Source organism: Microcebus murinus, chromosome 29, assembly GCF_040939455.1.
Source record: "Microcebus murinus isolate Inina chromosome 29, M.murinus_Inina_mat1.0, whole genome shotgun sequence".
Classification (NCBI taxonomy): Eukaryota; Metazoa; Chordata; class Mammalia; order Primates; family Cheirogaleidae; genus Microcebus; species Microcebus murinus.
This window is the reverse complement of record NC_134132.1, coordinates 3,326,032-3,341,232: the sequence shown is the minus strand read 5'-3', so window position 1 is coordinate 3,341,232 and position 15,201 is coordinate 3,326,032. Positions and strand designations below refer to the sequence as shown.

The 15,201-nt window shown below is 38.4% G+C and overlaps 1 protein-coding gene across 1 annotated transcript; it reads right to left on the bottom strand.

The window, feature by feature from the left end:
* Positions 1 to 577: 577 nt before the first annotated feature.
* LOC105856576 (alcohol dehydrogenase 1C) lies at positions 578 to 14,826 on the bottom strand. The gene is made up of 9 exons (XM_012738418.3): positions 14,712 to 14,826; positions 11,511 to 11,612; positions 10,766 to 10,904; positions 8,787 to 8,874; positions 8,473 to 8,692; positions 6,256 to 6,516; positions 4,245 to 4,380; positions 3,493 to 3,631; positions 578 to 910 (listed from the first exon to the last, which is right to left on the bottom strand). Exons 1-9 carry the CDS (start codon positions 14,727 to 14,729, stop codon positions 886 to 888), a joined length of 1,128 nt encoding a protein of 375 aa, XP_012593872.2. The 5' UTR covers positions 14,730 to 14,826; the 3' UTR covers positions 578 to 885.
* Positions 14,827 to 15,201: the final 375 nt, after the last annotated feature.

Below are 15,201 nucleotides of genomic sequence, written 5' to 3'. Positions count from 1 at the left end.
GTCCTCATAGTTGCTGCTGTCCTATCCCTATACTTCAAGCCACCATATGATTTTTAATTACTTTATGACTCATTTTCAGTCGATTGCAATTATTAACTAAGACCATCTAGCCAATGAAGCACTTCCAAAAGTAAAAATTATAGATTTTTGAACATGGTTAAAGGAATAGTTCAATTTTCCCAACTAGTATCTGAATCTCACATTAATCACATGAAGCATGAAACCTGTTATTAAAAGAATAATTATATATTCATGGTAAACGAATAACATGAAAAGGATAGAGTTACTTCCCTTCACTGTATGAAAATGTGTGACATTTTGTTTGAATTTGTAAGAAATTCTCTGGATTTAGAAGTTCTAAATTTTCTCTATTTATAAACCTGAGTGTATCTTTGGCCATACTGTAGTTTTTGCCCTGGAGTCTTGACACATTCTATAGAAAAAGAAAATACAGGCAGTGGAAATAGAGGTGGAGGTAGAAGACCTCAAGCACGGTAGCCTGCCGTGTGTGTTCGGGGTGAGTGGAGGGTGCCCTTCCCCGGGCTTCAAAGACTGTGGGTTAAAAAGACACAAAAAATGCAAGAAGGCAGAAGACATTTATTTCCTCAATGGGAAAGGCGACATAAGTAGAATGATTAAGAAGGAAAGTTTACTGGCCCCACATCCTCAGCTGATATTCAACATCTTATCTAGCTCTCACTTGGATTTTAAACATTTGCTTGAAAAATAATTTCCTATCAATTTCTATTTCCTTTGGGAAGCTCTCGTGTGTGATTCATTGCTAACATTTCTGAAGATCAGAATCAATGACATTGCCCCGTTGGTGCTGCAGAGGGTGCGGGTGGAGGAGGCTGAAGGCTGCTTGCGGAAGGCATCTGTGTGGTCTCAGAATGTCAGGACGGTCCGGATGCTGCAATGGGACAGAAAAGACAGTGTGTCAACACTGAGACATTCACACTCTTCCTGGAGAGGGTCCAGGGAGCATCTGAGGTGTCTTAGTGAAAACCTGTCTGGGCTCCCAGCTATGGCATCCCCACCCCTAACTATTTGGGTCAAATCAAATGAAAACACAGTTCATCTTTTTGTTGTTGTTCTTCTCTCTTGTGTTTTCTCTAATCTTAAGCTTGCTCATAATATCCTGGCCATGACTGTCATTTAGATGTCAATTCTATATTAGCATCCTCAAAAAATCATTTTTGAGTGCCCATATTCTTGTCAAATGAAGGAATATAAAACAACAATGAGTAATAACATGTAAAAAGTTCTTCCGATTTGTCACAAACTTTGTGGATACTTTTCATGCATTATCTCATTTAAACCTCAGTCTAAACCACAAGACTATAAGGAAGGCTTTCCTATTATTTCCATTTGAGAGATTATAAAAACTGAGAATTAGAGGAATTGTAATTTGGTGCACGTTGTACATCCAGTATGGTGTGCTGGCATTCCAAAATGCATAAATACAAAGTGTATAAATTCTAAGACACTAGCCTGAAGGAACTGATATTTTAAGTTAAAACTATGCTGAAAATTTAATAGAGCTTTGATGCAGAGATGTTTAAGGATTCTTAAAAGTAGCAATAAAGGTAATTTTGTATTAACTATAAGAGACTTCATTCTTGTAAAGGTTAGAAATGTAACATTTACACTTGGCATTCCATATTATACTCTTTCTATAAACCATCTTCTGAAAGATAAATGCTTTAGAAAAAAATGTACCTAGACGTAGGTACATTTTTTACTGTGCTTGTTGAAAAATTGGGAGCATATTATATATACGATTTGTATTCTCTATTTTCTGAACCAAGATGACATCAAGAGAATCTAAAAAATAAAAAATAAATTAAAAAAACCCAGAATCTCCCAATGTAATGCAATCATTCCTTTTAACGGCTTCATGGATTTCTAATACATAATTGGAATTTATTTAATCATTCATTTAATGTTGGACTTTCAGGATGTTTCTAGGCTTTTATGTTATAGGTAACAGGTAAACATGCTTAAACACATACATATGTTTGAATATTTAATAACCTCTGTGGAATATTTTTCTAGAAATTAAATTGCTGGCACAAAGGATCTAAGGTTTCTCAATGTTTCTGATGCAAATTACCAAATTCCTTTTCCAAAGGATGTAACAATATTCCTAAAGCAGCACATGTAGGTGCCCATGTCCCCTTACCCTTACCAATATCAAGCATTGCAATTTTTGATCTTTGCTTATTGGTAGGATTCATTATATTTAAACACACATATTGAATTGTATGACACTCTCATAAAGTAAATATAGATGCACCTAGTGAATTATTTTGTTGTTCAAAACTGCTCTCCGGGTTTGGTCATCTGTATTTGCCATCATCCTTCTACCTAATGATGATGAGGAGGATGATGATGATGATAACTAACCTTTGATGACTACTGTATTCCATATATGTATGTGAATTGATTTGCTAACAACCAGATCTTTGAATTTCACTCCCCTCTCAACTACCTGTATGGTTTTGGCTTAGATGTGTCTTCTCTGAGTCTCAGGTTTCTCCTAAGATAGTGAAATCGGAACTGGCATATCAGTATTGTTTGGGAATCACATAAGATAATACAGATAAGACAGTTAGTAGAATAGCTGGTGCTCTAGGAAAGAAAAAGTTGCTTGTTTCTTTCCTTCCTCAAAAATATTTGTCGGATGAAGTGTCTAGTATAATATTTTATGTGAGTGCGCAGGAAATAGTGTTTGAAGTTGAAAACCTCATAAGAAAAAGTGTAGGGTAGGAGAAAAGCCATGGACTATGGGGCTAGAAGGCAGGGGTTAGATACAACTGCCTATTACTAGTTGTGCTTTGTTTAAATGCAGGCGACGAAATTCATCTCGCTAGGTGGATGTAAAGGGTAAATGTTAGAAGTAGGAAATAGAATTGGCTATTTTTCTAAGCTTTAGAGAAAAGTAAGACAAACATTTAAAATAGCATTTTGCACCCTTCCCCTTTATAACTTTCATTTGTAAAAATTTCCTTGTAAGCTGCAAAAACAAAAAAGAAAAACTAGTAGTGTCTGAATAGAGAAAATCCCAACATAGTTCTATTTCCTCCCAATATGAAAGTATTGGGCATGTCCTGAATATAATTTAAATTTACAGTCCCTAAATGTCAGCCTTATTCAGGGGTCCAGGCAGAGGCTTCAGTGACTCCATAGTGTAATTAGGATTGTGTGACCCAAGTATTTTTTTTGGCAAAGGTGAGTGTCTCTTGCAAAGAAGGCTGAGTGGCTCTGATCCTGCCCTTTTGCTGTAACCAACATAATTTGGCTCCGACAGAGCAGGAAGTGCAACACGACTGTTCTCAGCTCCCACGGTAGCGTCTCGGTGCTCTACATGGGAAGCCTGAGCTGGTAACGCAAACCCGAGGCACTCCCATTTTCTCTCATCGTTCTACTTTTTCATTCTCTGCTAGCCAACCCCCTACCACAAAAAGCAAAAACGAACAACTTACAACCTACCTCTTTCCAGAGCGAAGCAGGTCAAATCCTTCATTTATTTTTTCAAAAGGCATAACATTGGTTATTAATGGATCCAATGGAAACTTCTTAGCCATAAAATCAGCCACAAGTTTGGGGACAGAGTCTTTACTCTTATAGCCTGAAAAGAAACAATACCATTGTTAGATTCAGCCAGGGGTGAGGAGGAGAATTGGAGAGATGACTATCCAAATAAGATTAAGATGAAGTTTATAAAAAGTGCTACATTCCTCAGACTGCTATTACTGAAGTTATAGAAATACAGAGTGCTTTTATAGATGTCCTTTTGCAGTGCTTTGATTTTAAGAAAAGATTTTTTAAAAATCTTGCCAGATAAAGAAGGGTCTTTAGTCATCAGCTGTCTCATAGAGAAATTCTAGTGCAGATGATTACGCCCAAAGTCAAGGAGCAATTTAGCAATTGTCTCAATTTGGGCGATGAGTGTAGACATGAATTATGTGTTCTATATTGTCTCTGTCCTATTAGAAATTTTGGTGTCTTATGGGGTCACGAGTATAAAAAGGGGTCTTAGTTTAAAGGGACACGAGGATATTCTGTCTTGGGACCGTCTGTCTTCCCTAGTTCCACATCTAGTTGATTTGGAGAATAAAGATTCAACAGGAGTTTTGATTAATTTTTGACCGCTTTGCTTTTCGAAACCTGGGCTTGTCACTTATAAAAAGGGAGAGATTCTGAGGTTAATGACAATTTGGCCTTTACGTGTAATTACATACCTCCAAAAACACCTCCTTTCCAGGTGCGTCCAGTCAACAGTATTAAAGGATTCATCGAGAGGTTCTGAGAATCGGGAGGTATCCCCACAGAGACGGTTGTGCCACACGCCTGGTGACAACATAACAGGGCAGCCATCTGGAATAAAATCAACACTGAGCATCCTTACAACAGACTCTCTGATAGTCTCTACTGATAATGCCCAGTGGGATGTCATATGGATTTAGCTAGGTTGTGAGTGTGCAGAGGGAAGAGATTATGTCTTTTTCTTCTTTGTGCCTATGCTAGAGCTGTAGTTTTAGGAAATGCCCAGAAAATATTTTTTGGATGAATGCATTTGTGTATACTTAATTCCTCCTCAGAAAGTAAAAAGGAGACAAACAGCATTACAAACATACATACCTTCTGGTTCCTTAAGGAATGGTACTGTTTCACTATCACATGATTCTCAGGCAACCTATGAATCGGTTAATTCATTTTTCATTGATTTATTAAGTAGATGATTTAACCTGGTACATTGAACCAAATAGTTTGATGGTGAACAAGGTATGATTACATCATCAAAATTTGTCTCTTTCCTACTTGATGCTTTGCCTTTTTGATAGATTCCTGTTCTACTGTCCACTTCTAAAATGGACGTGTTTTAAGCATTGTTTTTTTACTTCCCCCGAATGCATATTGGTTTCATTTTAAACTACACTTATTATTCTGGATCCTCAAAAGTCAGTCCACAAAGTCTTCCCCTTCTAGTCATCCTTTTGTACATGTTCTGTAGTAAGATAAGGGTACAGGATCCCCCCCAGGCAAATAATGATTAGTCCTTTGATTTTTGATTATGACACCTAGAAAACCAGATATCCTCAGAACATGTGGCTATCTGGCATTTGGTATCTTCAAATAAGGCAGCAATTCAGTTCCACATGAGAAAATGGAGGAAAACAATAGAAAAAGAGCATAAGGAAGAAAACTACAGAAAGTTGGATTCTCTTGAATCTCCATGCTTGTACAGCATGTTGTCCCAGGTCAAGACTGCAAAGGGCTTTACTTTCAGGGTGCTGCTCCCCTTCACCACACTGCTGAGACTTCCTGGAGAACCTCAGCAATGGGGAGTTGTTGGCCTCTGTGGACTTATTCAGCAGGATTCTAGAGGATTCAGTGTGGGTAAAATATAGCTGGAGATGTGTTTTCCATTGCAGCTGATGATATTTGTACTTATTTGAAAGTAACAGGATGTATATTTCAAAGATGGTACAAACACTGCAAGATTGGAAATAGTATTTCATATCAATAATACTAACGCTGGCTGACATTTCTTGAGAGCTTGCTGTAGGACAGGTGGCACTGTGCTAAGTCCCTTATCCGCATTATCTCATGCAATCCATAAACGATGCAATGAGATAGGTATGTATCCCTCCAATTTGGGGGCTGATAAATTGTTGATTTTTTTAAAGTGTTCAGTCCAACACATCGATATTGGGCAGAAGATAGGTGCTAGGCACTGTGTTCTCTCTGTGGTAAAATATAAGGTGCACTAAAGCAGTCATTTTCGTTAGGGCACGTTTTCAGTTAATGAAATAATTCTTGACCTAAAATTGCTCTTTACTTCAGGTCAAAATATAATATGTAAAAAAATTGGAATACATTAAAGCACATAAACAATTATTAAGCCATTTTTGTTAAGAATATGGAGGAAAAATGAATTTGAGAACAGAATTTGTATTATTTATATTTACTAGAGTTTGAATATTTTTCCTAAAACTAATAAAGTAAATCTGTAATGGTTCAATTAAAAGACAAACCCTTTTCCTTTTCTAAGGAAGAAATATTACTTGAGGCAGGCCTGCTTAGCTGATGGAATGAAAGATTTCTCAACAATAAATTAAACAAGCCAGGTGAGAAACGGGAGATGGAAAATTACCATTCATTATTTACAAAATATTCTTTATACATAATATTTATATTCTTCCGCCTAAAAGATCAGAAGCAGAAATTTCCACATATCATTGTACGTACCGTGGTGTCAAGTCGACCAACGACCTCAAACGAAAAATCCACACCTCCATCGGTCATTTCTGTGATCACCTCCTGGATGGGTTTCTTGTGGTCTTGAGGGTTGATGCATTCAGTGGCACCCAACTCTTTGGCCTTTGCAAATTTACTCTTGTTGATGTCCACGGCAATGATCCTGGCTGCTCCGGCTGCTTTACAGCCCATGATGACAGACAGGCCAACACCTCCCAGGCCAAACACAGCACAGCTAGAGCCCGGGGTGACCTGTATATTCAGAAAGTGAAAAAATGGATTAAGTAATGATTGCTGGAATGTGCCTAGGCTTTATAAAGTGCCAAGCCTTGTCTGTTGTCAAGAGTCACTCAGGCTCTCATGTCCGATCTGTTGTCAAAAGCTTTAGTTGTTTCATGTTTAAATTGAGGGGGTCAAAGTAGGTCAGTGGTTCTCAAGCTTTGCTGCATATTACACTCATCTGGTGAGCTTTAAAACATCCCAATGCCCAAGTCACAGCCTCTACCAATTAAATCAGAATCTCTGCAGGTACAACCTAGTCCCCAGGTGAGTCCAAGGGGACTGGATGATCTTTGAGTTCTAAATGTCCGTGACTGCAATCTTGAAGAGAATCTAAATGGCGGAGAGCCACTGATAGGAAGCTTTCGTATCTCACACAGGCACAAGGGCAGCTTGTGGAAATGAAATATGTGGAAAAGCCTATTCGAGGAGACTGAAAAATTATCCAGCAAAATCCTCCATTTACTCCTTGATTCATTACCTTTCAGTAGTCATGACCAGTATATCCCTATATACACTAATGAACACTAATGCAACAAAAGATGGGCTATATTTTAATAATAAATAAAATCTATGATTATGAGTATTCTCAGCTTCTGTTCTCTGGGTCGACTCACTTAGACCACCTATAGAAGAAATGAGGCAACTGCTCAAGGTACTAAGTCCAAAAGTCACAGAAAAGATGTAGTCTAAATCATCAGTCCCCAACCTTTTTTCAGCAGGACCAGTCTCATGGAATATAATTTTTCCCCACCTGGGGGTCGGAGGGGTGGTGAGTGATGGGGAATGGCTGTAAATAGAGGTGAAGCTTCGCTTGCTGGCCTGGAGCCAGGTCCTGCTGTGTAGCCCTGTTCCTAACAGGCCACAGACAGGCACCAGTCCACAGTCCTGGCACTGGGGACTCCAGCAAAATTGTTTAAATTATTAACGGGCTACTTAGTAAACCTAGTATTCTATAGTCAGCCTTCAGCGTGAATAAAATTGTCTTCCTGTCCCCAGGAATCCATTGGTACATTCCCTTAAAGGTGTCTATTCACTCATTCATCCACCAACTGTTATTAAGTACTATGAGATAGAAGACCAGTTTCAACCTTACTCAGAAAAATACAAGGCTTGTGATTGTGATTTAAAAGTGCTAGCAATTATTTATTGTGATTTAAGATTAAGCAGGAGAGTTTTAGAAAGATACTCCAGTGTTAGCTCTCATGCTCACCAGCAGCAAGCTGCATGTCTCTGGACATCAGCTTCAAACAATGAAGAGTACTACTAGATACGCTACTGGATTTTCAGCCATTTGAGAAGAGGAGTAAAGGCTCCTCTTTCAAGAATTTCTCCTTGAAACTGAGCACTTGTGGGGAGTGTGTGTGTGTTCATGGCGGGGAAGGAGACGCAGATGACTCCAACAACGAGGGGAATAAGTCTGTCACCGAAGCTTTATTACTTCCCTGTGAAGAATCCACAGAGTGAGTGGAAATGGTAAAGCTAGGGAATCTACTGTTGATCCTAAACGTGGGAGCGGGGGATCCATGGACTCGATGCTCTTGCAAGGCAAACCCTTCCTTTCCTTTATCTTTGCTGCCTCAGAACCTCCCGTGCCTAATGCATGCCCAGGTGCTCTCTAATTGTAGAATAAATGACTAAATGAACTCTGAACCCTAAAATTTAATAATCCCAAAAAGGAAAAATAAAGAAGAATAATTATTGCAAATGAAATCTTTAGTTTTTCCTAACCAAGTATGAACAGGGTTTTATCTATGATTAACAGTTGAAATTTTTAAAGACATGCTCTCTTTCTTCTGGGGCCATTTGTCTGCTTCATCAACACTGCACAACTATGAAAATAATCTGTGACTCTTGTGAGAAATTGCTTCCTTTGTGGCTCCTGCCAATCTGAGTGTAAGTGGTCTTACTGCCCACTGGCGCGCCTACCTTGGCAATTTTCACTGCAGACCCATAACCAGTTGAGAATCCACAGCCAATGAGGCAAACTTTCTCCAGTGGTGAAGCTGCATCGATCTTGGCCACGGAGTTCTCATCCATCACAGTGTACTGGGAGAAGGTGCTGATGCCGAGGAAGTGGTGGACTGGTTTCCCCCTGCAGGTGAACCTGGTGGTGCCGTCCTGCATGGTCCCCCGAGGCTTGCCCAGACTGCTCAGTGCGACACAGACACACCGGGGCGTGAGAGGGGAGCATGACTATGTGCAAACTCAAGGGCTGGGCAAAGAGAAGAGCAAAAACCTACTCGTTCTTTAAGCAGAAGTTGCTTTCAGGGTGTTTACAGATTCTGCATTTTCCACACTGAGGAGTAAAGAGTGGGATGACTTTATCACCTGGAGGGGGATAAAACAGATTCTTGTGAAATTTCCAGAGGAAGAACTTAAAGCTTATATATATATATAAGAACTTAAAGCATATATATATATATATACACACACATATATATATATAATGAAAAATGAATTAACCATTTCATAGGTTGCCAGAGAATCATGTGATGATGAAACGGTACCATATATATATATATATATATATATATATATATATATATATATATATAGTTTGTGTCTTTGACATGTAAACCCATGAACTAGAGTCCAGTCACTACTGTGTCACTGGTCCTTGCCTGCCAGCATTGGAGTTGGTTTGGGTTCCATGTGCCTGAAGATTCTCGAAGAGGAAATGTAAATGTGGAAACAAAATGGATTTTACAAGTTATTTCTGTGTATATTTAACTTTTATTGAGTGTCCTGATTTGTCCTGGGGGCTTACACACATCATCTCACTTAATCCTTAACTAATTAAATATTCAATATTCATATTGAATCACTGTATCAATAACATTTTCAGTTGAAAGTGGGCTGCCATAGTTCCGCCGGATGTTGGGGAGAGGTGATATTTTGTAATAATTTGAGTTAAAATAAAAATGAGAATTTGGATAACTGATTCTTGACTTTTCAAAATGAGTGGGCTTAACTTTAATATGTAGGGAATGCTTTTTAAAAAATGTTAATTTTGTTTTGAGGAAAACTAACAAAAATAGAACAAAAATGAATGTAAGATATCCCCCTGAAAACCTCAACCCTTAACAATGAGTTAGGCACATTCTTTCAGGAGAAGAGCTGACTTTCAAATGTTTTTGGTTGATAATTTATGAATTATCTCTTTTTTCTGCTATGGTGAAAGGAGAAGGGGTGTAAAGAAAGGGTGTCATTTTATTATTAATTTATTTCTGGCTATAGAAAATACGAAGAGAAGAAGCTCAAACTTCACCGTTCGTTTTATTATTTGCTGTTCACAGTTTCTTTAAGTATTTGATAGGGTGGAAGGTCAAATATATTGGCTAAAGGGATTTTTAGGATTAAACATAATTTTTATTTATAATCATGTATTCTACTTATCCCATAAGACCAAGAAAAATGGCTGGCCCACCACATTTTATAGATAAACGTTATGTGGGAATGGTGATATGAAAATTTTCTATTTAGTCACCCTTTCCCTGTGAAAATATTTATATCACTACATAATAAAATTAAGGCAAATAAATATTAAAGATAAAATAATTTATAATTTGTAAGCAGTCACATTTAGTCATGGCTAAAGGTAATACAACAGACTGTTGGTGGCGAGGTGCCTTCTGCTATGTTCCTTCATTTCGTCTGTGTCATTCATTCCCTGGGGAAGAAGAGAGGCTCGGTGGGAAGAGGAAACTGGTGACGGTTGTCACGTGTCTCACCTAAGCCAAGACCGTGCTGATTCTGCTGTGGCCACCCAGCCCCGTGTGCACTCCGCACAGAGCAGATTCCACACGCTGCCCTAGAGACTCGGGCCGAGCTGGCGTGATTCCCTCGTCCCCCTGCTCGTTCTGTTTGGGCCCTGGCAGAAGACAGTGCCTGTAGCACTGGACTGGGGTTACTGGTGATGGACTCGACAGTGGCAGGCGCTGTGTCTCCTGTGATCTCTCTTGTCCCTGTGCTCTAACCTGTGTTTGGCACCTTGTATCAATAGGTGCTCAATAAATGCGCTGAAGGGGAGGATACATGAGTGCTCGGATGGCCACGAGCCCGGGTCAGGCAGAGAGGGAGGGAGCAGGGAACACTTCAGGGCCCAGCTGGGCTGTGACCTTGTGCAAGATCCTCCATCTCCCTTTGCCTCAGTTTCCCCCAGGCTGGATGGTCTTGGGGTCATGAGCCAAGGGACATCCCCTGAGTGTGACTTCTGTACCTGGTTTGACTGTGGTCACCCCTTCTCCAATGCTCTCCACGATGCCAGCGGACTCATGCCCTGCGATCACAGGCAGAGGGAGCACCATGGTGCCGCTGACCACATGGTCATCCGTGCGGCAGATTCCTACGGCCACCATCTGCAGAGGAAAGGGAAGATGGTCAGATTCAGAAAGATTATGACCCTCAGATGGAGTTAACATACCCAATTTTCTGAAACTGTGCTTTTAAAACCTTTTTAAGGATTTTGCTAATAATCCCTACTCTTTCCAAATACAAAAGATGCAGTTTATCCCCAAGCAAGGCTATGCAGTTTGAAACTGTTCCCTACTTTTCTTTCCTGACTTAAAAAATTTAGAATATTCTGTGAAATAATTGGTCCTAAAATATTTGTCTTATATAATACAAAATGCATTTTATATAGAAGTAGAAATTGCAGATTAACCACAAGAAAGTGTCTAATGCTAATTGATTTGAAATCATAATATATCCCTTTGCATTTTTTAAATATACAGACATACACATTGGTTTTTATTTTACTGGGATTTTATTATACTGTATATAATTTTTGGTCACTTTTAAAAAATTTAACAATTCATATTACATCTCTCCTTGGCAAAAAATGTAATTTCATTGTCTGGATTGTAAAAGGTATCTCTTATTGGATTTCTGTTCTTTTCCATTTGTAATATTTTCTGTATTTTTTTTAAAGCTAAAATTAAATAGAAGTGGAAAAAATGTTTTACCTTAACACGAACTTCGTAAGCCTTAGGGGGTGCAACCTCCACTTCCTCAATGGAAAAAGGTTTGTTTAGCTCCCATAGCACAGCGGCTTTGCATTTTATCACCTGGAAAATGAAACAAAATGATGACACCAGTTTGTCCCCACTCTTGAGGTCATGGATTGGGTTTCTTCATCTTTGTACATGGAACATCTAGCCCATATGTGGTAGCTAGCAAGTGCTTCATGGACATGAGCACTTCTGGTTTACAAAGAGAATAAAACTGTCTTTTTAAAAAAGTATAAAAACAATACCATAGGAAAGAGAAACAGAATTAACTGTAATAAGACACTGAGATATAAGAGAATATATTATTTGAGGCCATCCCCATGTTGTTGTTTTTTCCACAAATTGCTTAATCCCGATATTTCCTAACCCTGTCCTAAAATCTGTTGTTTACAAACAACTGTTGGCTTTTACATAAAGTTCCAAATCACTATTATTTTCCCGACAGAGCCAGTGTCTGTTCACATCAATCCATTACTTCCTTGCTCCATTTTCTGCTTAGGACAAAGGATCTATCTTTGTAATGACAGTTACATACTTCCTTGCCCCTGGCCCTGGGATGACAACTCTTTTTCTACTTGCCTTTTCTCCTCCAATTTCTCTTCCCACACCAGTATACTACTTGTTTGCATCATTCATTGGAAACTTAGCTTTGGCAGCCTGTTTGGTTATATAATTTATGTGTAGAGGCTCTTTCCAAATTAGATTGGGGCCAAAAATTACAGAGGTTAGAGCTAGTGGGGTGTGTGTGTATGTTTATATACACTCACTCACACACACATATATTTTAAAACTGGAGAACTGTGTGTTTTAATTTCAGCTAGCATAGGTTATTCATAGATGCTCTTAAAAATGAAAGTTGAACACATATTTTCAGTGCGTGGGAATGTGTCATAAAATCTATTTTCATTGGTGTAAAATGTGTGCAGTTAACAGAGCTCCTTCTAGTGAGAATTGACATAATTGTAAATTCAATAGAAATTTATTGCTCTGAGAATTCATTTTCATTATTTGTCAAATCCTTCCACTTTGCAGGGTGATCAACATGGTCAATGCCAAAATAAATAAATAAGAATTCTTGGAAACAGCATCCTAGTAGCAGGAAGGTCCTGATTGTCAGCTGCCTGTGATGTGACAGGCACATGTGGCCCTGCTGGGGGGAGAGCCAGGCTGTGTCTTTAGACCTGACAAGGCGCTGCCAGGATAGTAGTATTGAACATTGGCTTTATTTTCCAGATGAAAAGATTGAGGATTAATTGACTTGGATTGAATCATTTTCCCAAAGTCCCAAAGCTGGCTGTCTAGGGAATTAAGATCAATCCAGCCTTACCTTTTTGGTACCCCATGGTAGTTAAAAGTCAGCAAAAAGTTTAATAAGAACAGCAGTAATGGTGGTGACTAACATTTATCGACTTATTTCTGTGTTCCAGGTACTTTTCTAAGTGCTTTACAGCATTAATTTATTAAATTCTCATAACCACCTTATGAAGTAGATGTTGGTGCTTTCACCATGTAGCAGTCAGGAAAATAAAATGCAGGCAGGACAAACATAAATGGAAAGCTATCAAAATGCTGAATTATTAACACTGCGCTTGAGAGAGGAGGATCAATTGCTTGTTTCATTATTTATTATTTTCATTAATATGATTGGTTTATAGCTCACTTTTCCTTAATGAACACATTATTTAGCTTAAGCTGAGTTTTGGTAAATTTAATTTTTCTCCCAATTATTTTTCCTTTAGAAGGCAAATACTAATCAGTAACCAATGAAAATAAAGTGGAATAAGAACACCGACAATTGTCCACTCATCCAACCAATCTTATTGCCATGCGCCTGTTTTGTCAGACAGTGTGTGTGTATACAAACGTCAGAGCCTTTAAATTGAGAGCCTAGCAAGACGTTTTACTGTGTGCTCCACTCCTAACACAACAAATATGCTGCAAATATTGCACAGCCTCTTGTACATAAGCAATTAAAAACAGGATTTGATTACATTGAATGTCCACATGCCGTTCACCTATCAACACATTGAAGAAATAAGTATAAATTTCTGGAAGGCTTAGAACCTGAGTTCCTAGCTCTAATAAGTGATTCAAATTGTATTAGTATTAATTTTCTGTAAAATCATACTGATTTTTATATGTAGAAGATATTGTTCTGTAGGATTTCTGTGGAAATTGCCTAACATGTGCCATAAGAGACCCCAGAATTTGCATGCTGATGCTGTCCTGCTTATGCTTGATGAATCTAGTGCTGTGCAGTTTGTATGCCTAACCTTGATGATTCTAATGCTATATGTATTTTTAAGATATTTTATAGTAAGATTAGAAGGCTATTTCAGTCTTCTGAATTAAATTCTTCTCACAAAACGTTTGTCAGATAACTTTCTGGTAACTTTAACTTTCTGTAACTTTCTGGTTTTCATAAAAAGAATGTGATTATAAAGAATAACACCTTTAAATTATGGTTTCTTTTCTTCTTTTATTTTTGAGACAGAGTCTCATTCTGTCACCCTGTGTGGAGTGCAGTGGCATCATCATAGATCATTGCAACCTCAAACTCCTAGGCTCAAGGGATTCTCCTGCCTCAGCTTCCTGAGTAGCTGGGACTAGAGGCCTGTGTCACAAAACGTGGCTGATTTTTCTATTTTTAGTAGAGACAGGGTCTCACTCTTGCTCAGGCTGGTCTCGAACTCCTGAGCCCAAACAATCCTTCCACTTCAGCCTCCCAGAGTGCTAGGATTACAGGTGTGAGCCACCTCGCCGGCCTAGGATTTCTTAATATAAACATAACTTCTTATTTTTACAACTCACATTTCTCTGAATAAAATAACTTCTTGACTAAGGTTTTTTTTGACTTTAGAATTACAAATTATTTATGATTAGCTTGGAATATACTATCACTTTACTACAAATTTATTTAATGGAGAAAATAAAGACTTAGATACCAGTTATATACATTCTTGCTAAAATTATTTAGGATAGCTTATCTCCATTGTAATTCAGTAGACAGTATAAATTGTAGCATATATTGTTTATTATATTCAGTGTACTATTTCTAATTTAGATATGAATTTTAAATAAGTCATCAAATACTGTATCCCCTTATTTATTATATTAATGAGAATATATTTCCACCAGTAATGGCTTTTTGCTTACTTTTCCTGCTGTGCTCATGTTGTTGCTGTCTTCTGTGCAGACCAGGAGACTGATGAGTTCTTGTGGACTTCTTCCCTGGCTCAGTGCATATATATATAGTGCACAGATATCGTGTTTCCTTGAGTAATGCCCAGTTCCACATGTGATCACATGTGTCTTTAAGCCACACCCATCAAATTATGCTTAGATCAGTCAAATGAGAAAAAAGGGCACTGAACTACTACTCAAAACCTTGACTTTGTGATGTGCTAATTTCAGATAACATTTTGTTTTATTAGGTTAAATATTTCCCTACACATATGAACAAGTGTTAAACTCCCTCGCTCTCTCGAATTCCATGATTCCCTCTCTCAGTGAGAGTTCTGTTTTCCCTTTCTGTGCACTAAGCTCCAACCTTGAACCCACATGGTGCAGTTAGGAGGGAGGAGGACTGAGGAAGCAGCACAGAGGGAGCGAGGAACCAGAGGAATGTATCTGGTCCAGGACTCTC

Bases quoted from the DNA above. Each gene is read 5' to 3' on its own strand.
- LOC105856576 (XM_012738418.3), bottom strand. The intron at 8,875-10,765 runs GTACAGAAGTCA...ATCCCCCTCCAG, and splicing joins GGTGACCACAGTCAAACCAG to GTGATAAAGTCATCCCACTC. The intron at 4,381-6,255 runs GTACGTACAATG...ATTTTATTCCAG, and splicing joins TTGGTCGACTTGACACCACG to ATGGCTGCCCTGTTATGTTG.